Source organism: Dasypus novemcinctus, chromosome 9 (assembly GCF_030445035.2).
Source record: "Dasypus novemcinctus isolate mDasNov1 chromosome 9, mDasNov1.1.hap2, whole genome shotgun sequence".
Lineage (NCBI taxonomy): Eukaryota > Metazoa > Chordata > Mammalia > Cingulata > Dasypodidae > Dasypus > Dasypus novemcinctus.
In genome coordinates, this window is record NC_080681.1 from 37,734,480 (window position 1) to 37,761,772 (window position 27,293).

General features: G+C 38.6%; 1 protein-coding gene across 3 annotated transcripts in view; it reads left to right on the forward strand.

The window, feature by feature from the left end:
* The first annotated feature begins 781 nt into the window (after window positions 1-781).
* LOC101427812 (guanylate-binding protein 4) overlaps window positions 782-27,293 on the forward strand; it is a 32,035-nt gene continuing 5,523 nt past the window's right edge. Inside the window, exons 1-7 of one of the 3 annotated variants that reach the window (XM_004469681.4) lie at window positions 782-962; window positions 1,974-2,081; window positions 18,789-18,984; window positions 20,565-20,692; window positions 23,214-23,323; window positions 23,518-23,714; window positions 26,075-26,320. In XM_004469681.4, the coding sequence (XP_004469738.1) occupies window positions 18,795-18,984; window positions 20,565-20,692; window positions 23,214-23,323; window positions 23,518-23,714; window positions 26,075-26,320 (871 nt within the window). In that variant the 5' untranslated portion in view covers window positions 782-962; window positions 1,974-2,081; window positions 18,789-18,794. Of the gene's footprint in view, window positions 963-1,973; window positions 2,082-18,757; window positions 18,985-20,564; window positions 20,693-23,213; window positions 23,324-23,517; window positions 23,715-26,074; window positions 26,321-27,293 lie in introns of all 3 variants that reach the window. The other 2 variants (XM_004469680.5, XM_004469682.4) reach the window with 2 other exon arrangements.

Sequence of the window (27,293 nt, forward strand, 5' to 3'; positions counted from 1 at the left end):
CTTACCCAGTGAATTGGAGCAAACATTTTGCTTACTCTCCCTCAGCCTCCTTGTTTTCACTGTAAAATGGAGACAATATCGCTTACTTTGCATGAAAGTAGTCAAAATGGAATGAGACCTGTAACATAGCTAGCTTTTAGAAAACGAACAATAAAAGAGGCTCTTTTCTTATTAGTCACTTAGCAAACAGAGAGTGGCAGTGTAGTAAAGTGACTCAAAAAGAGGGTTTGGGTGAAAACTGCTTTGCTCTAGATGACTTACAGTGCCTTGATTTTGGACAAGTGATCAAAGCTTTCTGTGTTTTCATTTCTATAAATCATTAGAAACTATTTATTGTTTAATGATTACTTATAAAATATTGAGATTTAATCCATGTACAGAAGTCATTTTTGAGCCTGGAACAACTGTACAGTACTGGGATGCTTCCCTCCTCAGGGGGTATTTGGTAGTAAGTGCCAAGTCCAGGTCTGGGTCCTGGGCGTTCCGAAGGCATAAGACATGCCATTTCCCTCACTTGCTGCATCTTAAAGGTTTAACCGGTTCAAATGTGTGTCCATTACTTCAAGAATTTGACCTAAAAAATAATATGTTCCCTCATTCTAGACTTCTCAACTTGACTGTCAAACTGCAGATAAATTTCATTACATTCCAATTCAAGAGCTCTTCCAAAAGTGCATTTTGAAGGATCTACTTGAGAAATTATGTGAAACTCATCCTCCCTCCCACCAGCACAGCTCTGTAATTCTTACTGTTGTTATTGGCTCACTTCGTTGCACTCAGTGCTTTCAGTTTCATATTGCTCTAAATACCTGAGAGAGGTTGCTTGTTGTCTTTACTCCTGATTAGCTGGTGTCTGAAGGAAAACCCCAGCTCACTGGGACAGTGAAATCAAAGTGCAAAGATCCAGTGAGAGTCAGAGGAGTAACAGAAATCATTCTACCACAGCTCAGGAGAAAAAGCAGGTAAGAATTTTTACTACTACTTTCTCAACAAAGCTGCTTTCTTCCCAGCTCTAAAGGGTGCTGCTCCAGGATCCTGTGAAGAGGTTGGGGCAGTGGAGGGAAGGGATTTAAAAAGGTCCCTTTACTTAAAAACGGCCATCACCAGATAGACTGCAGCTGAGCTGATATGGGACACCAGTTCAGATGAAAATCCTGGTGTTAGGAGGCAGGCAGCTTGTCCCTAAGTGCCCACTACTCTGCTTGATGTTGAGTTAGGAGCAATCAGAGGTGGGACATAAACAGACTTTGAAATGCAGTAGGAATGTCTTTTTTTTCCCCTTATTATCAATGGTATTAACTGGGGACATGATTAAATTACCATTGTATTTGATGGAATTGCTTAGTCCTTTTCTGATTGCAGCTAAAAATTTAATAAACTACAAATGTGTTATTTTTCTGGCAAGGAAAGAACAGTAAATGAGGTGCAGTGCAAACAAGGCCAAAAGAAAAAACCTTTTGTAAAAGATGAGGAAGATTCATGGAAATAGAATACTTTTTAATCATATACATGTACTTTGTTTGCAAATAGATTTCCTCCTTTATAAATAGTCCATACTAACTAGGTCCAGTTGCATTGTGTCACTCGCTCCTTAACCCTTTTAAGAAGTGGACTTCCTGCCTGAGTTCCAGAAGGGTAGGGTCATAGTTTCCTATAAGGCATCAGTGCTCCTTCCTGATTCAGACTGTTGAACTAGTCTCTACCTACTGTTACTTTATTAACATATATGCCTCCTGCTCCATATTCATTGTGGGGACCAAGGAATCCTAAAAGAGACCAGCCTCGGTTTCTGAAGCCAGGTGCGGCAAAACCGCGGGTTTTCCACTCGCCTGACCCCCACACTCCCGTCTGCTACCTCTGCGAAAATAGGGCAAAGCTTCAACATTAATAGCCCAAGAAGTGTTTGTACTGTCAGCTTCATTCTCTTCATCCTGTCCTCAGCTGAACATTATACTGTCCACCTTCATTTTTAGCTTCTAAAAAGAATAGCCTGGTTTCATCAAGTGGCACACGTAGGAAGAGAGCGCAGGGGGTGCGCTGAGAGATTGTCCTCCAGGTCCTGGCGCGCAGGGACGAGCCAGGTAAGTGCCCTCTTAGACTGTCTTCCAGGCAAATCCCGTTAATTAATTTACGAACTACAATACCACATTCTCCAGCACAGACGCCACACTGGCAAGAGCAGACCCCACTCTCACAGGTGAGCTAAACAGCAGGTATGGGGAGCGGAACGGGGTGGAGGAGTGGAGGTGGTGAGGAGCCCGGTGGCGCTTGCTGTCCGGCCTCGGGCACTCTGCTCAGGGCGGTGCCGCGGCTCCTCCAGGGCCAGAGGCAGCTGACAGGCAGCGGCAAGGCCCCTGTCCCAGGGTGCACTGCTCCTCCGCAGGCCCCACGCGGCGCTGCAGCTGGTGGTGCCGGGAAGACCCGGATCTAAGATGGAGGCGTGCCTCTACCCTCACCACCTGGAAGGGTGGCCAGAGTCCATTCTCAGACCCAGGGACCCAGCTCCACCTCCCTCCCGGTGGAGGTGCCGCTGTGGATCGCTTCTTCCTGCCTCTCCCCCTTCCTCAGAGCTTCCGACTCCCCCTTGTGAGGCAGTGGAGGAGCAGATAAAGGCTTACCAGGAAAACCGATTCTTTTTATATTCAGTATTTCAGAGATACACAAGATGCAGCATACGAAGTAATTCAGTCGCATTCTTCCTAAATTATTCTTAATCATCTCTAATCAACTGCTAAAATAATGGTATGTTTTTATGCCCCAAAGAGTGGTGAAGTCTGTTCTCAGAAGGAGGGACACAACCCTGATGTCCTCCTGGAGCACTACTGTGGGATTCCCTTCCTCAGCATTTCCAGACTGTCTCCTGACTGCCCTGGAAAAATAGAGGGAAAAAAATGCAGTCTTTACACTACAGACCTGTATCAGTCAGCCAAAACACCAAAAATTGGTTGGTTTTTAGAAAGCGTGTTTATTTTTGGGGTAGGAGCTTACAGATAACAGGCCATAAAGCATAAATTACTTCCCTCACCAAAGTCTACTTTCATGTGTTGGAGGAAGATGGCTGCCAGTGGCTGTGAGGGTTCAGGCTTCCTGGGTTCCTACCTTGCAAGGTCTTGCTTCTCTCTGGGTTCAAGGTTCCTTTCTTCCCAGGGCTTGCTTCTTCCTGGGCTCAGGTTTCCTCTCTTCCTGGGGCTGGCTTCTCTTTCCTCTGTGAGCTTCCTTCCCAGGGCTCCAGCTTAAGCCTTCAGCATCAAACTCCAACATTAAAAACCCTCAACTCTGTCCTTTGCTATGTGTTTTATCTGTGAGTCTCCACCCACATTAGAACATTAGGGACTCAACGCCCTGATGACATGGACCGATCAAAGCCCTAATCATAATCATGCCCAGGTACAGACCAGATTACAAACATAATCTAATATATATTTTTGAAATTCATAATGTATCAAGCTGCTACACTCGACCCACTGAATTCCAAAACAAATTACAATATCTTATAGCCCAACGATATTGATCACACTCAAACTCGGGATTGGAAGCCAATTAGAGAACTCTTATTAGCTGTGCAGTGACTGCTGCTACCTGTGCAGAGGAGAGAGCAGCCCTGAGTCTAAGGGAAGGGGTGGTTTTATAGCTTTTTAGGAAGGGGGAGTCTGCTAGTAAGCGAGCAAGCAAGCAGGCACAGAAGCAGAACACTGCCGTTAGCTGAAGGTAGCATATCTATTTTTTTCTTTTTTAAAGCTCTTTCTTGTGAGCAGCTCCTTGTTATTTCTTGGCACTTTTCTTGTGAGCAGCCCTAAGTTATTTATTGGCACTCTTCTTGGGAGCACCCCTAAGTTATTCATTGGCACTCTTCTTAGGAGCAACCCTAAGTTATTTATTTATCTGAAGGAACTTGCAATTCCTATTTCCTAATGTAGTTCTATTCCTATTTTCCCAATGTGGCCTTACCCTTACATTTCTCCCTTTCCTTTATGGTAATTCAAATCTTTGAATTTCTTCGTGGGTAGGCACTAACTGGTAGGGGGCATTAAAATTATAAGTTTAACAGTTTGGAATCTTTTATACTAATTTTTTAAATTACTGATTATATATGGGCCGCAGATAAGCAATACAAGGAGGGTAAACAGGGGCCTTGCTAAAGCAGTGATGAGGGTTGTGAGCCAAGGCGACTAGTTAAAAGGGCTGTGATACCAGTTGGTGGGCATTTCTCGGGCTTTGTTATGCTCTTAATTGCCTGTGAACTAAGGCTAGGCTTTTTTAAAATTTATATTTATGTATTTATTTATTTCTCTCCCCTCCCCCCCACCCCGGTTGTCTGTTCTCTGTGTCTATTTGCTACATCTTCTTTGTCTGCTTTTGTCAGCAGCATGGGAATCTGTGTTTTTTTGTGTTGCATCATCTTGTTGTGTCATCTTTCCCTGTGTGCGGTGCCATTCCTGGGCAGACTGCACTTTCTTTCACTCTGGGCGGCTCTCCTTACGGGGCACACTCCTTGTGCATGGGGCTCCCCTACACGGGGGACACCCCCACATGGCACGGCACTTCTTGAGTGCATCAGCACTGCGCATGGGCCAGCTCCACATGGGTCAAGGAGACCCGTGGTTTGAACCGCAGACCTCCCATTTGGTAGATGGACCCCCTAACCACTGTGCCAAGTCCACCGCCCTAGGCTTTCTTTAATAACTCCCGAATGGTTCATAAAAACAGCAGGTTTTGCCTAGGGCTACACACAGGCTTCCCTGCCAGAGGAACAGTAAATTTAATCTTCGCCTATTTTGGAGATCTACTTCAGCGACGGAGTCTAAGGCTTGTTCCAGATGGCCTATTTGATATTCAAGGTTTTTAATGTTCTGGGTAACTAAGTAGGACAGGGTGTTTAAGTCGTTGTTTCTTTTTATTAGGGCTGCTGATCCTACTGCGACAGAGCCGACTACTCCTAGACCCACTAGCAGCAGAACAAGAAATGGGGCTCTTATATATTTGGTGACTTGGTTTTGGTACTTCTAGCACGTCAAAGAGCTCCCTGCCCTTAAGCGCCGGATAGTAATAAACCTGGGGGATTATATTTAGTAGGACACAGAGATCGTTGGAGTTGGGGAGAATACAAGGGGTTAGTTCTGAGATGCAAGCAAACCAAGTTCCGGGTGGGTAGGGGGGCAACCAACACCCAGGATTTGTTGAATTTGTTCGGTGTATAGCTGCCCAGTGTCCACAGGAGGCAGCATACAGGGAAGAAGTCAGGGAATAATTTCCAATTATAAGGCACAATCCTTGCCTTTGCAGATTTTCTAGGGTTGCTTGGGGGGTGGGGTGGTCGTGGCAACTGCCGTTGTTGAGTGAATCTTTTCCCAAACACTTAAAGCTTATAGAGCTTGCACTGCTAAACCGCTTCTAGGGACGGGAGTTGTTGTCACGGCCACTAAGGGCAGGGGTGCAGCTTTTCATTATTCTACACCTATAAGTTAGGACAGAGAGCTTAGGTTAAGGCTATTTTTGAAGAGACAAAGAGCCTTCCACTCATAGATTACATTATTTTTTTTTTATGCTGAAGCTTAATTTGCTAAGCTTTGGCATAATTATTGTCGGAGCTATGAGGTGGATAGCAGTTTCTTGTTTTGACTGATTACTTTACTTATCAATTTTCAGTGTAGCATCTAGGAGCTTGTTCTCAGAAGTTTAGAAGTTTTTACTCTGGACAGCAGAATTCTAGGGCAGGGGCCCCCCTGCAGTCAGCCTGGGGCCACCGGCGCCCACGTACATCTCCAGCCAGGCTCCAGATCCATCTATCAATCTTGTTCTACCCTTAAAGACTTTACACCTTTAATCTTAAAGAGGTGCTGAAGGGAGATGATCTCTATTCTGTAACTGCTTCCTGCTGGCCATGGGCTGTAGTTATTGCCTAACAAGGTGTAAAACTCTATTTTAACTGGAGGAAGATGGATCTGGCCTTCTGTATGAAGTTGGATGAAGTTTTCATATGGTTAATAAGATGTTCATTCTGAAAGAAACAAACTTAATTAAAAATTTGGAATACCCGGTTTTAAAAGAGGACATTGGATTACAGAGGTAGGCAAGGTTAGGTGCCTATAAAGATGATACCCCTTTTTAAAAGCTGGTGGAAACAGTATATATATATATATTTTCTAAGTCATTTATTTTCAGAGAGAAATTGCAATAGATACGTAGCTTTGTTTTGAAGACGCATTTCAGGCTGTTTAATAATTGGCACTCATGTTCTGTTAGATGCTCCTGGTGAACTGGCACTTTTTGGACAGTTGGTTTCATTCTGAATTACTGCACTAAGATGGAAATTTTCTTAGTTTTTAACTATGGGAGTGGATCAGAATTACAGAATAAAGTTTTTCTACATTTTAGTTTTAATTGTACAATTTCTGGTAATTTTGACTTTTTAATCGGTGACTCTTATTAGCAAGCAAGCTTCATTTTTGCTGCACAGTAGAGTACACTAGAATAGTAAGTTGGCTGAGCCTGGCTAAGACCATTGCCTTATTTTATAGACATGTTTATTAATTATTTAGAAAATAAAGTTACAGGAATTTAACATGTCTAATATACTTTTGTACCTGATCCAGAATAGAAAAGATAATGTTATAATTATTAGGCCTATATTTAGTACAGGATAAAAGTACAGCACTTTAATATTAATTAATGTATTAGGATTCTGAGTTGCAATTAATAGTTTTAAATTTCAGGATTGTAATACTTTACATGTTATCTCTCCATGGAAGCAGGTCATAATGCCAATTGTGTTTAAGTTTTACTTACAGTATCTTGGTTTCATGGCTCCACTTAGCATGTTCTTCACACAGTGAGCAAGTCACAGCATCATTATTCTAGAGAGTTTCCAGTATTCTAGCAGCCTGGTGCATAGTGCTCTCTGGCACTATGGAACAGTGCCAGTTTGGAGGCACTATCCATTGTACACTTGGCTGTACTGAATCATCATTGGCTGCTGCAGGAGCTTGAAACTGCAACGTAGTTTCCATAGACTTCAAGAGCAGAACCAGAGGCTGATATAGCAAATATTTCTAACTGAGGGGTCAGTGACCAGCCTACCCAATAACTCACATGGAGAGTCAACTTGTAATGTATTCAAGGCCTGGTTTGAATGCACAAGAGAGTTTGACAATGTTAAAGTTTATTCCTTGTTTTTATATATATTTTAAGCAATTTAATGCAACACATCATATATTAAATGACTGTTTACTTATACAATTTTACTATGAGGGTAATAGTAGGTATATTACTTCAGTAATAGAGGGAAAAAACTATTTTTATTGTTAAAATGAAAACAGAAGATTCCCAGTAGAATCAAGATTTTTTATTACCATTTATTTAAATATGCACCTTGTGGTGGCCTTCAGACAGGCTTTATTATCATGAAGTTATTCTTTGCCACTAATACAAATCCAAGTTTTAGTTAACAATGACTTCTAGAACTAGAATTATTTAAACATTTTCAGTTTGGAAGATGTTTTATAAACTCTTCATAATTGACTACAACTACACTGACTAGTTATCTTAAGTTTAAAAAAACTTATTAAATTACAATTACTAACCAAAGAAATTTATATATTTAAGAGAGCATATCTACAGTCTTTCTTCTTAAGCTTAATTTTATCAATGTAAACTTATAATTTTTATTACTTGAAAAACCCTATACATACAATGCTAATTTATTTAATGGGCACTTTATAAACTGAGGGAGATTACACCTGAGGTAAACAAAATCGAAACCACTATAGTTTATGAAAGGAATGTTCTTTTTTTCTTTACAGGACACTAAATTTTTTTAAGTTATGAAAATGAATAATTTTTAAAAGCATACTGATTAGCAGGTTTTAAAATACATTACACAATTACTTAATTTTTTTCATTATAATCCAGGAAAGATCTCTCCATAGTTTTTATGGACTTTTCTTTACTTATTGAAATTTGTTAAAAGAGCCAGTAATTACCCTTATTTTATGGCTGTTAAAAGGTTTAAACTGGGAAATTACAGGGCAAACTGATTCTTAATTTCCCAGCCTAGTAGATAGGTTTAATCTGCTACATCTAGTTCTGCCTTCAAAGCTCTTGCAAAGAAGAGGCCCTTTCCAATAGTTCCTATAATTAGATTTTTATATGACTTTTCCATCTTGCTTAGGTTAATTTAGACTCCAAGTATACTTATTTTTATATATAACTGCATATTTAATTTTTAACAATTTAAATAGAGCTCTTTTAGGAATTTTCACTTGTTAATTTGATATTATCATCCTGATGTATGAAGACATACACTGAGCAAATGGGCAGACACAAATTGAGTTAGACACAGAAACACAACTCACTGATATTACTTATAATTTGCATTATTTTATATACTATTTACCTTAATTTGGGGGCCAGAAATATATATTACTTATATAATTGCATATTTAACCTCAACAATTTGAGTAAATAGGCAGACATGAATAGTTTGACACAAAAACATAACTTTAGTTACTTAAAACTTCCATTTTTTACAAAAAAGTGTGACTGCGAAACATTTCAGACTCCTGAAACTTTTTAAATTTGCACTGTGACTGTGCAGTTTTGCACAAGAATTTTGTTTTTTACTAATGGCTTGTAACCAAAATGTTTCCAATGCTTTAGCACCATTTTCTTTTGTTTCAGAACTTTATATTTTACTTTGAATTTAGCAGAATTTCGGATAAGCAATAAGATTAATTCTATGTATATTTATCTAGGCTATTCGAAGCCTCAGGGAAACAGACTGGTTTCTCTCATGAACTGCCACTCTTAGGAACACTGACAGTTAAGGCAGGAGACTTATTTCTTTTTTTCCCCAGTCCTTGGAGATAATAAAACTCCAATGGTCGTTTAACGTCAAGGGCTAAGAATTCCACCAGGCAGCAATTTAGTTTACACTTGGATTCATGAGAGAAAGCAGGGTTACTAATACCAGGACAGGGGACAGGGATGTTCCAGCTCTTCTCTGGACTGTAGGGGCAGAAGCTATCATGAAATAACTATAGGCAAAGACAAGGGGTGAGGTCAGGCTTGAAGCAACCATAAGTGAAGGAAAGGTTAGTTTAGAATTTATACTTACAATAATAGTTTCAGGCTAAATTTATTCAGTTATAATTTCAGTTATTATTTTTCCACTGTTTTATAATATAAATGCATTTATAAAGGTTTTAACTCTTAGTTACAGTTTTTATTAATTTTTTTAAACCTGTTAATTTTATAACACTTTTAAACAACATTCATTTGACTTATAACATATTAAATGAACTTAGCCATTACCTTAATTTTTCTTTTAAGGTAAAAGAACAAGTCTCTTGCTGTTAGTTTGAAATAAAAAGCTACTTTTCAGAATTTGATTTCTAGAACATATTGTTCTTGTAAGAGATAAGACCCTTTCTTCTTCAAACACTGAGGAAATGATGAGGTTAAAGCACAAGAAGCTATTTTGATAAAACAGACTTTCTTTGTATATTGATTATTCAGGAAACTTTTACTAAAAGAGACTAATGACTTCAGAAACTGAGAAAGAACAAAGTTTTTAACTTTGCATTAGTATACTACTTGATACTAAACCTTTTAAAACTTTATAGGCAGACCCATCAAATCTTACTCAATTTTAATCATAAAAATTTCTCTTCCACAAACCTTCTACACTTTCAGCATTTATTCAGGTTTTGTCCCACACTCTACTGTTCCCAATAATCAATCATTTTATCTTAAGACAAAATCTTCTCCTGTTTCCCTAACAATAAAAACACATTCTATACATCCCACATACATAAGTTACCAGGCAAACCTCTTACAATGTATAATTACCATCAATATTTGCGGCAGCTTGCTCGGTCGGTAGAGGTGGGGTCTGGCTGCGGACGAGGGGTCGGTCCAGCTCTGGACGAGGGGTCGGTCCCACTTGGGACGAGGGGTCAGTCTGGCAGCAGACGAGGGATCGGTCTCACAAGGGGTTGCGCGGTTCGGCTGACGGGGTCACCCGGCGAAGCCGGGGACAAAGAGGTCGCCCGGAGAAGCAGGCGACGAAGGGGTCGCCCGGAGAAGCAGGCGACGAACTGGGGACAAGGGAGGCCAGGCCCTTGTCGGGGGCTCTCAGGACTGGAGGGCGCATGGCAGAAGAACTACCATGGAGACAAGGTAAACACGCAAGTCCACTTTACTGAGGGAGAGGCAACAGTTTTATAGGGGCTAGGGAAGGCTGATTGGTCGAAGCCACGCCCTGTTCTGATTGGTTGCCGGCGAAAGGTCAGTGGGCGGTACTGGACGGGGGAGGGGTGGTGGTTAGGGATTGGCTGTCGCTGTTGCTGGGGGAAGGGGCAGGGTTTAGGGATTGGTGGCTGCTGTTGCTGGGGTGGAGGGCAGACTTGAGTTTCCCGCCCACGCCTGGCTGTTGCTGCTGTCGGGGGAAGGGAAAAGGGCGGGCTGGATTTTTCCGCCCACGCCTGGCTGTTGCTGCTGTCGGGGGAAGGGAAAAGGGCGGGCTGGATTTTTCAACCCACACCTGGCTGTTGCTGCTGTCGGGGGAGGGGAAAAGGGCAGACTGGAATTTTCTGCCCTGCGCCTGCGCAGGGAGAAGGAAGAAGAAGGGTGCCGCCCCACAAGGCATCGGGTGGCGCCATCTGGGAGGAGGGGCGGCCGCGGAAGCATGGCTGCCGAGAAGGGGAGACCCGAGGGCACTCTGCGCCCATGCCGAGCTTCCTTCAGGGGTGGCGGTGGGCCCGACCAACCACCCTATTATGGGGGCAGCGGAATTAGGCCTACCGCGGCCGCTCCCCTGCCAGGCCAGCAAACCACACTTCAGCCCGAGGGGTGACCGCAAATATTAAACTTTTCTTCACTCTAAACTTAGTAGCATGCAATACCAAAAACAGTCTCTTAGCAGCAAGTTGGCAGGGGAGGCTGACCGCTGACAAGTTTTCCTGTTATAAAATTACTTTTTATTATTATTTTTATTAATTCAGGTTTTGTTTAATAATGACTTTTTGGAGTTAGTCATTTAAACACTTTAATTTAAACAATGCTTTGTTAAACTCCTTATAATTATTTATAACCATATAGACTATAATTATACTACTTTAAGACAAATTTTATTTTCACAGAACACATTTTCTTAATTAAAATTACAACAATATTTTCTACAACTCACCACATGCATTTAAGTTTCATGAGTTTTTTAATATTAGCCATTCTATTTTAGGGCAAAACACACCTTTTTGAAAAACTTATTAAATTTCAGTTAGCATTCCCACAAACTTTTAACTTTCTTTAATATTCATTTAAGTTTTACATCTTTCATTTTATTCTGTGAGGAAAAATAAACCATTTCAATTTAGGCAAGAACTATTTTTTTAATGAAAATACAGTAATTCTGTTAAGACACAATTTTTTTCATTCTGGAAATCCCATTAACATTCAAACTTATGCATTAATATAAGCACTTATTTAATATTTGGCCATTTGAATAGAGCTCTTTTAAAAAATCTTTATTAATTTATATCACCATCCGGAGGTATCAAAATACACACTGACATTGAACAAACAGACAAATACAAAATAATTACAACACATTAGCAGAAACATACAGTTTATAATTGACTCATAATTTTTCACAAATTACACAGAACAGAAATATAAAAAGAGAAACAAGACAGATGAAAAGACAAACCAGACAACCTGAACCGGGGTCAAGAGCGACATCTTGCTCTGACCAGTGGGTGGGATCTATTTGCTGCATCCAACAGATCCACTTCCCCACAATCCAAAGACTCTGCAGAGGTTTTCCAGAAAACAGACTCACCTAGGGATGTCCCGTTTGCTGATCCTGGGTCCAGGAACTCCTGATGCTCTCCGGATAGAATTTAGGTGGAGACAAAGTTCCAGGGCCAGGGGGCATCCCGGGCAGAGGAACGTCTCTCTGAGGCCTTCCCACAGACTGCCGGTCATCCCCAGAACATACACGTCTCCCTGAGTCTGAGGAGATCAACCCCGCTGGAGTGGGGGATGTCATCGATCAATCTCGCTGGGACCTCCAAATGTTGTAGCCCGATGATATTGATCACACTCAAACTCAGGACTGGAAGCCAATTAGAGAGCTTTTATTAGCTGCGCGGCGACTGCCTCCACCTGCGCAGAGCAGAGCAGCCCCAAGTCTGAGGGAAGGGGTGGTTTTATAGCTTTTTATGAAGGGGGGGGGTCTACTAGTAAGCGAGCAAGCAAGCAGGCACAGAAGCAGAACACTGCAGTTAGCTGAAGATAGCATATCAAATTTTTTCTTTTTTAAAAGCCCTTTCTTGTGAGCAGCACCTTGTTATTTCTTGGCACTTTTCTTGGGAGCAGCACTAAGTTATTTATTGGCACTCTTCTTGGGAGCAGCCTAAGTTATTTATCTGAAGGCACTTGCAATTCCTATTTCCTAATGTAGTTCTATTCCTATTTTCCCAATGTGGCCTTACCCTACAAATATTTGAAAAAACCTTAAGTCAGTAACAATACAAGTACTAAATCATATCGCAATTTAAAGAAATACATTTTGTGTTGGGGCAAAGTCCTGTTTGCTATAGACCTCTGAAACTTACAAAACAATTTATCTGTTTCCAAAACACAAATGGACAAAGAATTAACATTTTCATTACAATAAGGAGAAATTGGGAGGGAAACATGAGTCACATGTCCTCTACAGTTCAGTAAACCTACAGGGCATCCTCCATTGGATTTCAGTCTGAAAGTCATTCTTAAGATGATGGTTTCTTCTCCTTGGGGCCTTATGGGAACCCACCCTTTTCACATGCTTACCCAACAGCCATTTTCTTGGTTCCACCCTCATCAAGGATCTGGGTGTCAACCAAGCTGCAGACCTCTCCCTCCAAGAGTGTTGGGGTAATTGCCACACCTTACCCAATCTTTGGGTTAGAGTCTTAACCCCCCAGTAGTGATGGAAAGACAACATTCCCCCTAACCTTTGGCAAACAGGCTCAACCCACTCAGTGTAACCAGTTGACCAGCTGGCCTTCCCTAATCCTGGGGAACAGGTCCACCCCTCTCAGACCTGTGCGGTGCTGACCTTAACTGCCCTAATGCTTGGAGAATGTGCTCCACCCTCTCTGTACCCTGGGGCAGCAAAACTCTTCCAGAACATCTGGCTGGAACAAGACCATTCAAATACTTAATGATTATCCTTTCCTTAAATTTGTACTAAGCACATTTAATTTTCCAAAGACACCTCAAAGTTGTATTAACATTTATTATATAGAATTATTAATTATTATTATTAATTATATTATATATTAAATATTAATTATATTATATAGGATAGATTATAATATTAATATAATATAAATAATAATTAATTAATATAGATTCAAACACTCTCAATCTCAGTAGTCAACTGTTTAAAATATCTTTAAGGTCAAAGCCTGGTTATCATTCACTGTTTCTAAATGTGCGATCCATACACAAACTGCATTAGAATAACCCATGGTATGTGCTGAAAATAAGGATTCTTGTGCATTTTTAACTTTCAACCCTATTGACAGTAAGTTTTAGAATCTGTTGATCATCTTCCTGATGTAATAGACTTATTTCATTCTACTTGTTTAACTTGAAATTAAAATATTTCATTTGATACCTTCCCAAGTCTTTTAAAAAATATCCAATCTAATAAAAGTACAATTCCTACTACTTTTTTTTACAACAGCAAAAGGCTCATATTATACTGTAACATCTCTACTCCCAAACACTTATTAAAAAAAGAAAATAAATTGTACAGAGGAGATGGGTTCTTTATACAAAAAGGATTTTTTCACATGGTATACCTTGGTAATTTCATCTTGAAAAATTCATGAACAGATATTTAATTTGTGAATTAACTTCCTCAGGACATTAATACTGGAAAAGTAAAGATAAATTATTGAGAGACTATTTGTTATTAGCCTCTACAGTAATCATAAAGCAGGAATTATAATACCTATAAGAAAGTTGAAGCTTAGAGTTAAGTTACTTTTCAAGGTCTAACAGATAATAAGTTACTTTCACAGAGAAAGTGAAGCTTAGAGTTAAGTTACTTTTCAAGGTCTAACAGATAATAAGTTACTTTCACAGAGAAAGAAACTGAGGAGCAGAAAGATTAAGTATCAGTTCCCTGATCCCACAGCTAGAAAAGAAAAGATCCTGTATTGGATCCTAGTAGTTGGATCATGAAGCATCATGCTGATGCTTTCTTTCCATTAGTCACGCCTCTTTTGGAATCTTTAATCTCTCTCTCACTCTGTCTTTCTCTTTCTTTCTTCTCATTTACTTTGACTCTCGTTCTGTCTCTATTGGAGCTCTCCCAGTCTAACAGTCTATTATCAAGGCCTTCAAACAAATCTGTTTTAGAAGCAGAAAACTCATGAATATTTGCCATGTAATTAATAGTGTGTTCCTTTTTATTGTCTGTGCTACAAAATTACAACTGAATAATCAAGTTACTCCTTTAGTGGACATTCCTTCTGACTAGACGTAGGAGCTGAGTTACTAAGCCCTTGTAGGCTTTGGTTCTTTAGGTGTTTTTCTCTGCCCAGAATGTTCTGAAAAAATGGAAGGACATTGTAATCATAACTCCATTTTCACCCACATGGTTGTGTGAAATTGGCTTTTTGACAATGTAAGTGGTAAAAACTGTTACATGTTAGGGATTCACTTTTATAACAATATCAAAAATAAATTCTTAATATGACACACTTGTCTCAAGGAAAGAAGTTAACATAAAATATCAGAAAATATGTGTATATTGACATTTTAAAATCTTCCTTTGATATGTAATGAATAGCTCTAACCATCTTATCAATGTAAAGTTTGACTTTTAATATTTTATATCCTGACTTTCCTAATTTTACATAATAAAGTATGCCCTTCTTTTATGCAACCACACTGAAATTAGGTGGTCAGTTTTTTAAATTGTCTTTACTTGGTATTGTTAAACCTGGGCAATGCTATTTTCTTCCTGCATTACTTGGGAACACATTTAACTGGTATATGTATTCCAAACAGGGGACTCATTATTAGTGTTTCCTTAAAGATGAACAAAGCAAAGTTCTCATTCTTGGTGAATTTATATCTTGAAAAGGGAAAATACTATAAAATAAAAGAAGAAATGAAAGCTGCTAAAATGATATTACAGGGAAGTGGATTGTGACTCAACTGATACAGCATCCACCTACCATATGGGAGGTCCAGGGTTCAAACCCAGGGCCTCCTGACCCATATGGTGAGCAGGCCCATGTGCAGTGCTGATATGTAAAAGGAGTACCATGCCACGCAGGGGCATCCCATGCATAGGGGAGACCTATGAAAGGAATGTGCCCTGCAAGAAGAGCCACCCTGCATGAAAAAAGTGCAGCCTGCCCAGGAGTGGCACCACACACACAGAGAGCTGATGCACCAAGATGACGCAACAAAAAAAGACACCGATTCCTGGTGCTGCTGACAAGAATGCAAGCAGCCAGAGAAGAACACACAGCGAATGGACACAGAGAGCACACAACAGCAGGGAGAAGGGGAAAGGGGAAATAAGATAAAAAAAAAAAAAGTCTTTAAAAAATATAATATTGCCAATAAATTGCTTGGTTCAAAATACTTTTCTCAGTGTCAGCTATCTACATTGAGTATTAGTCCTTCAACTTCTTTCTCAAGATGATTTGGCTATTTGGGTCCTCTTACCCTTCCATATGAGTTTGATGATTGGCTTTTCCACTTCTGCAGAGAAAGATGTTAGAATTTTTGTTGGGATTGCATTAAATCTGGAAACTGCTTGGGTAGTGATGACATCTTAATGATATGATCTTCCAATATATTTCCATTTATTTATGTCTTCATTAATTTCATCCAGTAATTATTTATAGTTTTCTGTGTACAAATCATTTATATCCTTGGATAAATTATTCCTAGGTATTTTACTATTAATTGCTATTATAAGTGGAATTTTTTCTTGATTTATTCTTCCTATTATTTGTTTGTATATAGAAATATAACACTGATTTTTGTGTATTGCCACTTTGCTGAATTCATTTATTAGCTCTATTAGCTTTCTTGTAAATTCCTTAGAATATTCTATATAGAGGATCACAGCATCTGTGAATAGTAATAGTTTTACTTCTTCCTTTCCAATTTGGATGCCTTATATTTCTTTTTCTTGCCTCCTTGCTCTGATTAGCACTTCTAGTACAATGTTGAATAGTAATGGTAATAGAGGGCATTCTTGTCTTGTTCCTGTCCCAGCATGAAGACTTTCAGACTTCATCATTGAGTAAAATGTTAGCTGTAGCTTTTCCATATATGCCATGTTCAGAAATTTCCCTTCTGTTCCTAATTTTCAAAGTGTTTTTGTAAAGAAAGGATGCTGAATTTTGCCATGCCTTATCTGTATCAATTGAAATGAACGTGTGGCTTTTTTTTTCTCTCATTCTATTTCTGAGGTTTATTATATTGATTGATTTTCTTATGTTGAGCAAACTTTGCATTCCTGGGATAAATCCCAACTGGTTATCCTATTAATATGCAGTTGCATTCTGTTTCCTAGTATATTGTTAAGGATTTTTACATCTATACTCATAAATCATATTGTAATTTTTCTGTAATTTTATTTCCTTCTGATATCTCTATCAGACTTTGGTATTAGGGTGATGCTGGCCTAACAGAATGAACTAGGAAGTATTCCCTCTAACATTTTTGGAAGAGTTTGGTAGGGTTTGGAGTTAATTCTTCTTGGAATGTTTGGGAGAATTCACCACGGAAGCCATCATGTCCTAGAATTTTATTTATTGGGAGATTTTTGTTAGCTGGTTCAAGCCCTACTAATTTTTGGTCTTCTATTTCTTCTTGAGAGAGTTTAGGCAATTTGTTTCTATGAATTTGTCAATTTCTTAGAGGCTGTCTACATGAAATTGTTCATCTAGAATATTTATTCATAGTGTCCTCATTTTTTTTCTGTAAGGTTGGTATTTCTGTCACCGTATTCATTTCTGATTTTTGTTATTTGTGTCCTCTCTCTCTTTTCATTTGTCTGTCTAGCTAAAGGTTTGTCAATTTTATTACTCATTTCAAGAACTAATTTTCAGTTTGGTTGAGCCTCCTGAGGGCTTTTCTATTCATTTATCTCTGCTCTAGTTGTTATTATGTTCTTCATTCTGCTCATTTTGGGTTTAGTTTGATCTTATTTTTCTACTTCCTCCAGATCTGAAGTTATGTTCTCATTTGAGTACTTTCATCTTTTTTAATGTAAGCTATTAGAACTATAAATTTTTCTCTGAAAACTGCATTTACTCCATCCCATTGATTTGGGTGTGAGTGTTCTCATTTTCATTCATCACAAGATATGTCCAAATTTCCCTTGTGATGCCTTCTTTGATACATTGGATGTTTAAGAGTGTATTGTTTAATTTCCACATATTTGTAAATTTAAGTATAATTCCATTTTGATCAGAGAAGATACTTTTCATGATTTCAATCTTTTTAAATTTATTGAGACTTGTTTTTTGATGCAAGTGTGGTGTATTTTAGAAAATTATCCATGTGTACTTGAGAAGAATATGTATTTCCTGATGTAGATAAGCTTCTCCATGTATGTCCAGTAGATCTAGTGAACAGGTCAGTGTTTGTAGCAGGTACTATAGCAATACAGAGAGATTGATGTTCAAATACTGCTTCTTCCACCAAATGACTATTAATCCTCTAATAAATCATTCTGCCTATTCATACTTCCTTTACTTTATCAACTAGGAAAGATAAAATTCCTTAACCTTTAAAGTTCTTGTAAGCATTAATAAGATATTATACATAAGATCTCTGTACAAGGCCTTCACACACAGGAATTCATTAACTAGGTTATTATTTTTAGGGAAATGAGTAATTGGAGACCGATTATATCCCTTGTTTCATAATCAATATCATAAGAGATTATGGGATGATAGAAGATGGGTTCCATGGTCTACCATTGCTATGCTACATACTTTTCATTTAGAAATGTACAAACAGTCAGAAGATGATAAACATACTCAAACAAGAGAAATGCTAATATGCATATGCATTCAATACAAATAGAGAGGACTTTGGAATCTGTTGTTCTATTGAGTGGTGTATTAGTCAGCCAAAGTGGTGCCAATGCAAAGTACCAATAGTGTGTTAGCTTTTATAAAGGATATTCATTTAGGGTAGAAGCTTACAGTTACCAGGCCTTAAAAGTCCAACTCAAGTTATCATAAGAGGTACTATCTCACCAAAGTCTGTTGCCACATGATAACACAAGATGGCAGGCAATGTCTATGAGAGTTCAGCGTTCCTCCTTCCTCTTGAGGCTCCATGGTCCCAGTTTCTTCTGATCTTAGCTGTAAGCTGGCATAAGGCTCATCTTTCTCCCCAGGGCTTGTTTCTTTCCAGGCTCTGCTGCTCTGCTCTCTCCATAAGGTGAGCTGTAGACTTTCAGGCTCATCTCTCTTCCTGGGACCATGTCTATGGTGGACTCTCTCTTCTTGCTTATCTGCTTCTGTGTATTTTACTTCTGTGTGAGAATCTGTTTTATCCCAACCAAGGTTGCAGGGGCTCAATGCTGTACACCATAATGATGTGGTCTAATCAAAGCACTAAGACTGATTTAATACAATCAAAGGATAACACACCCAAGGAAACAGACCAGTTTACAAACATAATCAAGTCTCTTTTTTTTGAAATTCACAAATATTATCAGATTGCTACAAGTGGCTCCTCTGGATCTGTAGATCACCATGGCATCTGGACCCAGCATGACAGCCCCAATTTGTCTGGTGGAAAATGTGAAAGAGAAACTAACAGTGAACCCAGAAGCATTAAAGATTCTTGATGAGATAGCACAACCTGTGATTGTGGTGACCATTGTGGGGCTGTATCGTACTGGAAAGTCCTACCTGATGAACCTCCTAGCAGGACAGAACCACGGTGAGTGCTTTCCCAGGGCAGGCAGGGGCCTTTTGCCTGAAACTGGTGATAGTGCAGGCTGAGCACACCTCCAAGAGTTTCAGCGTAAGGAAGGGCCCAGCTCATTTCAGTGAAGGAACCTAATTCTTACCACCAAATTTACAACCTCAACTCATCTCACCACAAAATACCAATATTTTCTCCAGTAAGATAGAAGAGTTCTCCCAAACCTTATCAAAACCCTACTAGTCTTTTGGATCCCACCCTTTCTTACCTGATTATATACTCAGTTCCCATCATTTTTCATTTTCTTTCTTCCAAATCACTTTTCCCTAAAATATAGGGTTATTCCAAGTAACATACCAATTTAGTCTAATATATCTTATTTTTTAAACTGTAAAGAAGAAAGAATGATGGAAGGGAGGGAGGGTGGGAAAGAGGAAAGAAGGGTCTTTTTATATCTTATTTCTCAATGGAGTTATGATGTGATTTTTCTGTTCCTTTTCATAGCAAAATATTGGTAAAGTATAGCTTTTTACTCTCTTATTAACATTTTTCAAATAGGTTAACTATTACACATATAGACAAGTGCAGAAAGCACAAATGTGCAGTAAAATTAATAAATATAAAGTGAACACCTTTGTTATTTCTGCCCAAGTAAGACATAAACCATTGTCAATACACAAAGGCCCAAATCACCGTCACACACCCTCAGTAGAGTTCACCAATATTTTGATATTTCAGGACATACCTTCCCCACATTTTCAAATCTGGTTACAATCCACTTTGGTATTTCTTAAAAACAATTTAGTTTGTCGTGTTTTTAAACTTTATGTAAATGGAATTCTATTGTAAGTATTCTTTGGATGGCTTGATACTTTTGCTCAACAAATAGTCTATAAGCTTTATTCAATTCCTCATATGTTCCTGTAATTTATATATTTTCACAGCTTTATAGTAGGCAATTGTATGAAGATACCACAATTTCTTTATCCCTTTGTAACTGATGAACTTATGTATTAGCTCTCATTTTTATCTTTTATGAACATGAATATTCTTTTATTTTTATCCTGGTACACATATCCATAAGCTTCCCTTGTATACTATTCCAGAAGGGGAATTGCTAGATGAGAAGTTATGTGTATCTCAGGATTCACAGTGATATCAAATAACCCTTCAAACTTTTGTGAAATTTGTATGCTTCTTAGCAGTAATTGAGAACTTTCCAATTCCTTACAAAAATTGGGCAACAGCATGTAATTTTGCTGAGCTGGTGATTACATAGTTGCATGTTATTTGCCTCACTAAATCTAAGGTTGAGTTCCTTTTCACATATGTATTTGCCATTAGTATTTCCTATGGTTTTAAATTCCATTACCAGTCTTTCTTTTTCCCTTTGTTGTCTCTCTTGGATCTTATTGACTTTTAGGAAAATTTGTCATTGTCCTGTTAGGCTTCTCTATCTATATAAAACAAAAAGCATTTTTTTAAATATAATGCCTTTCTTCCACTTTGGCTCAGGTCCACTGGGGTAGGACCTCAAAATACTCGTTTCTCAAGCCCCCAAATCATCCATATTGGTTTCTCCTCTTCCTTTGCAGGCTTCCACCTGGGTTCCACAGTGAGGTCTGAAACCAAGGGCATCTGGATGTGGTGTGTGCCTCACCCCTACAAGGAGAACCACACCCTGGTCCTTCTGGACACTGAGGGGCTGGGGGATGTGGAAAAGGTAAGGCACAGAGTTGTAGAAACATTTTCTTTGTCCAAGATTCTCCACTTACCTTTTATTGGCCACTTGAACTTTGCTGACCTATTCCTGCAAACTTGATTTTTTAAATCTTTCTCCCTTGGTAAACTCAGTAGTTTGGTATAAAGGCAAGATCTTCTTACATTTAACACTAGGGTAGATGATACAATATAATAAATACTTATTGCATGGCTGAATTCCAGGGCTCTGAGCCAAGTACTATAGATAACAACAGTGAGCAAAGAAAAAGTGCTGGAGGCAAGTTGGAGAGACAACAAGGACACACAGTGTGGTGTAGATGTGAGAAATGGGCACTTAATCCAGTCCAAGAGGTTAGAGAAACTTCCTAGAGTAACAGCTAAAGGTTCACATGTGGGATTAATGGGAGCTACCAGTTAAACTGTGTGTAGAGATGGAGGTAGAAGCCTTGAAAGTGGAGTCTCAGTGAAGTAACCAACTTAAATACAGTTTTCAAAAACCTTGAGCTTTACAGAAAGGCTTGAGCATTTGTAAAATTTGGTTCCAGTTTCTCAGCTTTGGAGATTAATTCTTTACCCACCTTTTATGAAAGTTTCAGCTTCACTAACTGAAAATATGGTGTTAGGGATTGTGTTTTTATTGTATTAGGTGCAATAAACTATTATTCCTTTTTTTCACATTACAGCATTAAACTGTTGGTATCCACCCCTCACTTAAAATTTAAAAAAAAGAATTTAGAAACTCTGTCTTCAATTTTAAAGTTCTCAATAGCAATCTCAGTATTAAAAAAAGGTGGGTTCTTGAGTTTAAAGTGGGACTTCTGTTTAGTCAATTCCTACTTGTTAAAAATATAAATTGGGTGTTTTGGGTAATAATATACAAAGAGTTCAGGAAGATTTTCTTTAAACTATAAAAATTGTTTGCAGTCTTCAAGGTCATGTCTGTCAAGCATAGAATCCAGATGCTACATTTGTTCAAGGAACTGTAATATACCATCTTATAAATTAATGATGGAAGTAGAACTACTTGCTGACTACAGAATTTATTATGGTGTGAACTGACTAGTATCTACTTCCATTTGTGCAGCTTTAAAGCCCTTCCTGTCTTGTTTCCAGCCTCACCTTCCCCTTTTGCATGTGAATCCACTGCTTCAATCAAATGTAATACTTCTAAAATAACTTCTATGACCTGAGATTTCTAACATTTCAGATGTGGCTTGTATTCCATCTGCATCATCCCTTCAACTCTCTTATGTCTACATTTTATCAATTCTTAAAGCCCAGCTACCTATGGGAATCGAACCCCAGTCAGATGAAGTCCTTTCTTCCTCTGAAATCTCAAGTTACTTGTTCCCATTTATTGAAATTATACCTTTTTCTTTTACACTATGATTTTGGCTCCACTTCTACCATGATTATCATCTAGGTTTCATGCACATGTTTGCACAGTTGCCATTACAGAAAGTCATACTTTCTAGGGAAGAGACTAGTGTATGGAACTTGGCATCCACACAACCTAATGTAGTGTCTGACATTTCAAGATGTCTAATGAATAGTTGTTGAATAAATTTGAATAGCATATGTGTCCTTAATATAGACCATGATCTATAAAAATTTGTCAAAGGAAAAATCGCCTGCTTGTATCTTCTCATCTACTGTATTCTACAAGCTGTATTATATGTTTTTTGCTTGTGGTGGGGAAGAAGTTGGTAGATTAGAAGTTACCAGGAGTTGAGTTAAGGCGTATGAGGAATGATTGCTTAATGGATACAGTTTCTGTGTGGGGTGCTGAAAAAGTTTTTTTATTCAGTGGTAAATTGTAATTGATGGTGAATGTGATATTGTGAATGTAATTAATGCCACTAAAATAAACATTTTAAAGTGGTTAAAATGGCTAATTTTATTTTATATTTATGTTACCACAATTTTTTTTTAAGGAAGGGCAACAATGGAAAGATGTGATCCTTTAGAACAGGATTCTTAACTTTTTTTGTGCCATGGATGCCTTTGGAAACCTGGTGAAGCCTACTGACTCTTTCTCAGAATTATGTTAAATATATATAATATATAATTACAATGAAAACAAATTATATAGTAATAAGGTTATCCCAATAAAAAGAATACCTATACAGTGTAAAATCCTACTAGATACCCTGCTCCCATCCTCCCAGGTCTCACTCAACCTAGTTTAGCCTATTCCATCCTTTCTTTTTTTTTTTTTAACTTAATTAATATATCTGTCAGAGTTGTTTTAAGCACATACAAGCATGTGTGAAAACATATACTTCTTTTACTTTATTTTAAACATTTTCCACAGTTTGCACATTCTCACTCACTTGAATAGCTGAAACACCAAAGCCCTGACAGGGTTAATATAAATACCAAAAGTGAGGTTTGAAATTAGGATCATCTCCAAAATTTATGTGTCCCAACTCAACTACATATAGTACAGCTAAAAGAGTGAATGGGCAAACAGTGGAATGAAACGTGGCCTCCTAAGTCCCCCGCTCTGCTGTGCGCTCCAGGGTGACCCTAAGAACGACTCCTGGATCTTCGCGCTGGCCGTGCTTCTGAGCAGCGCCTTAGTCTACAACAGCGTGAGCACCATCAACCACCAGGCCCTGGAGCAGCTTCAGTATCCTTCAGGACCAGCCCAAGGTCACTGGTTTACGGGAAGGGAAACAGAATATTTCTTCTTTTCATGACTCAGCTATCATGGTTGAAGTGGAAGGTACACAGAGAAAAGTGAATGATTATAAAAATTTGTTTTTAAGTTGGATTTGGAAAACATGGCGAATGGTGTTTCTCCTTCCTTAACCAAGTTCCCAGCTATGTTATTGAACTAACAGACCTAATCAAGGCAAAATCCTTTTCCAATTCTGATGAATTCGATGACTCCACCGAGTTTGTCAGTTTCTTTCCAGATTTCATTTGGACTATACGGGATTTCACCCTGGAACTGAAGTTTGAGGAATCCCCCATCACCGAAGATGAGTACCTGGAGAATGCCTTGAAGCTGATTCCAGGTATCAGAGTATGGGCAGGGTGGTAGAAGTTTCAGGAAGAGGTGGATCAACTAAGCCAGGTTGAGGATGACTTGACTTCCATTTATTTTTGAAACTGGATGAAAAAGTTGAATGGTGATTGAAAGGTAGGCATGGTTTGTTGCCAGTTATTACTACATGAGGAACCAGAGCAGCTGGAGTTTAAACTTAATGTTGGACCAAATGATCTGAGACCAATTGCAGATTACAACCAGTGCTATAAGTTCCTAAAGTCCGTAGACTTTTGTTCCATATTAAGTGCTCATCTTGTTTGATATTGAGGAAAACAGCTAATTAGATTGGAAGTCGGTAAGCACAGAATCACAATGAAATAAAATGACCTAATTTTGAAAGTATATTCTATGCAGTATATTTTACTAGTGCCAGGATAGTCACATTTTTCAGGAAAGAGTATTCATATGCAAAATGATCCAGAAAAAAATCATGACAAATCTTTCTAGTTAGACTATCAAGTCCTTCATGAGAGCTTTCTTATGGTATCACCTTCTTGATTCTTATGGCCTTACACATCCACAACATGATACAAATTTAACATTGTAAGTTTACTACATGGATCTTATTTAGGAGGATGGATGACTGATAGCAGCTACAGGGACTATCCCTTTTTATTAATTATTAATTTATTTATTCATTCTTTCAACATTATTGAGCAGCTGATCCATGCCAACTATTTACTTTGAGAAGACTACCAAGTTTGATATGATATAGAAAAGTGGTGGTATCTCCCAATTATGTTTCTTTTTGTTTTTTGCTTTTTTCATGGAAGAAAACATTTTATTTACATTTCCATTAAAAATTAAGGAGAATGATGGGTTGGAATTGAAGAAAAAGACCAAGTTAAAATATAGAAACAAATAGGAAAACAAATTGGAAAGTGAAATTGATGTATATATTCTAATCAAACATCTGTCCAATGTGTCATTTTTCACGTTTCTTTTAGTCTACCAGATCAAACCCTTTACTGCCTTCACTGCTTTTGCTTTGCCTTTTCCCTTTCCTTTCTCTCGCTTTGCCTTCAGTCTTTTTCTTTGCCTCTGGTTCATCCATACTGGGTATTGTCCATGCTGGTCTAGATGACTCTTTTGTTTCTCTTAATATCAGTCTCCATTTTCATGTCATCTTTTTCCTCTTTCACCACACACTGCATTTTGTCTTGGTAATATGTGGGTACAAACACCACTGCGATCTCTTGAACGTCTTTCATTAAAACATCACCATCTACTTTGAGAATACTTTTAAGTCTGCTGAGCTCCTTTGGGGCATTCTTTTTTCTCTTTTCAGCATGCATCTTCCTTTTCCACTGACCCTGTAAGCTTTTAGCCATGTTTTACCTGAGAAGATTCACAGCCTCACCACCAAATTACATTTGGGAAAACAGACAGTTTTGAGGTTTATGCTAAAGAAAACCTAAACATAGTTATTATGTGCATTTTTTTGTTTTTGTTTTTTGTTTTTTGAGGTACCTGGGGCTGGGGATTGAACCCTGCTCCTCATATGTGGGAAGCTAGTGCCCAAGCGCTGAGCCACATCGGCTTCCCTGAGTTGACTCCCATACTTATTTTGCTTGTTGTTTGCTTTTTATTTTTTTCAGGAGGCATTGGGAACCAAATGTGAGACCTCCCACGTGGGAGGCAGGTTCCCAAATGCTTGAGCCACATCTGCTCCTTGTGTGTATTTTTTGGCTCTAATTTATAAGTTTTTCTTTACTAACCTTGGTATCATCTGTCTTCCCTCTGATATTTTATAAGCAACATCTTATCCTTATTTCTAGCATAAACTTACGTTAAGGGCGAGTGAGTATAGCTAAAGTGGTTGAATGCCTGCTTCACATGAACAAGGTCCTCAATTCAATCCCCTATACGTAAAAAAAAGAAAAAAATTACTTTAAGGACCACGTCTCATTTATGACATAGAGACAATAACATCAGAAAAGTACTTCTCACTGTTTTTCCATTAATTAATCAGTCAATAAACATTAAATATTAAATCAATCAATTACTCAATCAATCAATAAAAATTAACCTATAGGATATGACCCAACTGCTGAGGGAACCAACAATGTGTCTCTTCACTTGAGATGAATGTCTTCCTTTCTCTCCACCAGTACTTCCCTAAATCTCTAAACAGTGCAAAATGGATTTTCCTTTCCTTTGCTAGATTGGCACAATGTTGATTTGTGACTAGTTGCCATTTGTTTGGATTAAATGCAACTTAACAGTTACAAGACCTGTAATAATGCAAAAATTCCTGGAACCAAAACTCCTCGGCCCCCTTGTCTGAAGGCTATACATTCAACGATTGCTCCTTTTTCACTTCTGTAGGAAGAAGTCACAAAAACCAAAAGTCCAATATGCCTAGAGAGTGTATCAGGCAGTTCTTTCCAAAACGGAAGTGCTTTGTCTTTGACTGGCCCACAAGTGACAAAAATCTCTTAGCTCATCTTGAAGACTTGCCACAAGACCAGCTAGATCATACTTTCCAGTTGCAAGTAAAAAATTTCTGCTCCTATATCTTCACCCATGTGAAGGTAAAGACCCTGAGAGAGGGAATCACTGTCACAGGAAAACGTGAGTCACCTTTGCCCCAAAGCGCGTCCTTCTGTGATCAGTGTATGTGATGAATCTGTGATTATGGTTTGTCAGGAGTTTTGTATGTACCTGTACGAGAATGTAGTGAAGCATATGTTCAAGCCACATTTTAAAATGCAGGTTTATTAATTAAATTCTAGTAAATTAAAATTTATTGAGACTTAATATATGTCAAGAGCCTAAACCAGTAATTCTAAAAAATCAAAATAGGTTAAGAGAAAATATCTGTCTTGTGAGAACTCTTATGGATAAGTGCTTCTCAGAGAGGGTATAAAGACTACTTTGTGAATTTATGTAAGTCAGGAATAAAAAGCAGACCATGAGTTCCTGCCAGCCTATTAGAGTCCAAGAAACATAATTAAATATAATCCATGTATATGTGGAGTAGGTATAGCTCAGTGGTTGAGTGCGCGCTTCACATGTATGAGGTTCTGGGTTCAATCCCTGGGACCTCCTATAATACACACACACAGAGCGCAGGCTTCCTGGGCATATGTTACAACCCGACTTCTGGAGGGCACAGGTCCGGGCAGCTACAAGATGAAAGAATGTACTCTGCACAGTGTCAGACACCAGCTTTATTGGGACTTACATAGAAAAGAGGGTTTCCAAAATCAGCTGTTCAGAGATTTGAAGTAGTGAGTGCTCTGCAAAGAAGCAGGAAAATGAGAGTCAATATAAGGGGTATGAGGGCAGAGTTTTTCATAGTATCACATGAAACCCACAGAAGGGGTCTAATGAAGTTATTGCAGGAAGGGAGTATAAAGTTTTGATAAGAGAACAACTTACAACGCCATGGGCACACTGTTTCCCAGTGGCGAGGTATGGTAAATTTCACCTTGTGTCCTGGGGCACACAGGCAGCTACCTGCTGCCTGCTGAGCTTCCCTTAGGGAGGGGGAACCAGGGCCCAAGGACCCACTGGACTCCACAGCATGTGATCGTCACAGTCA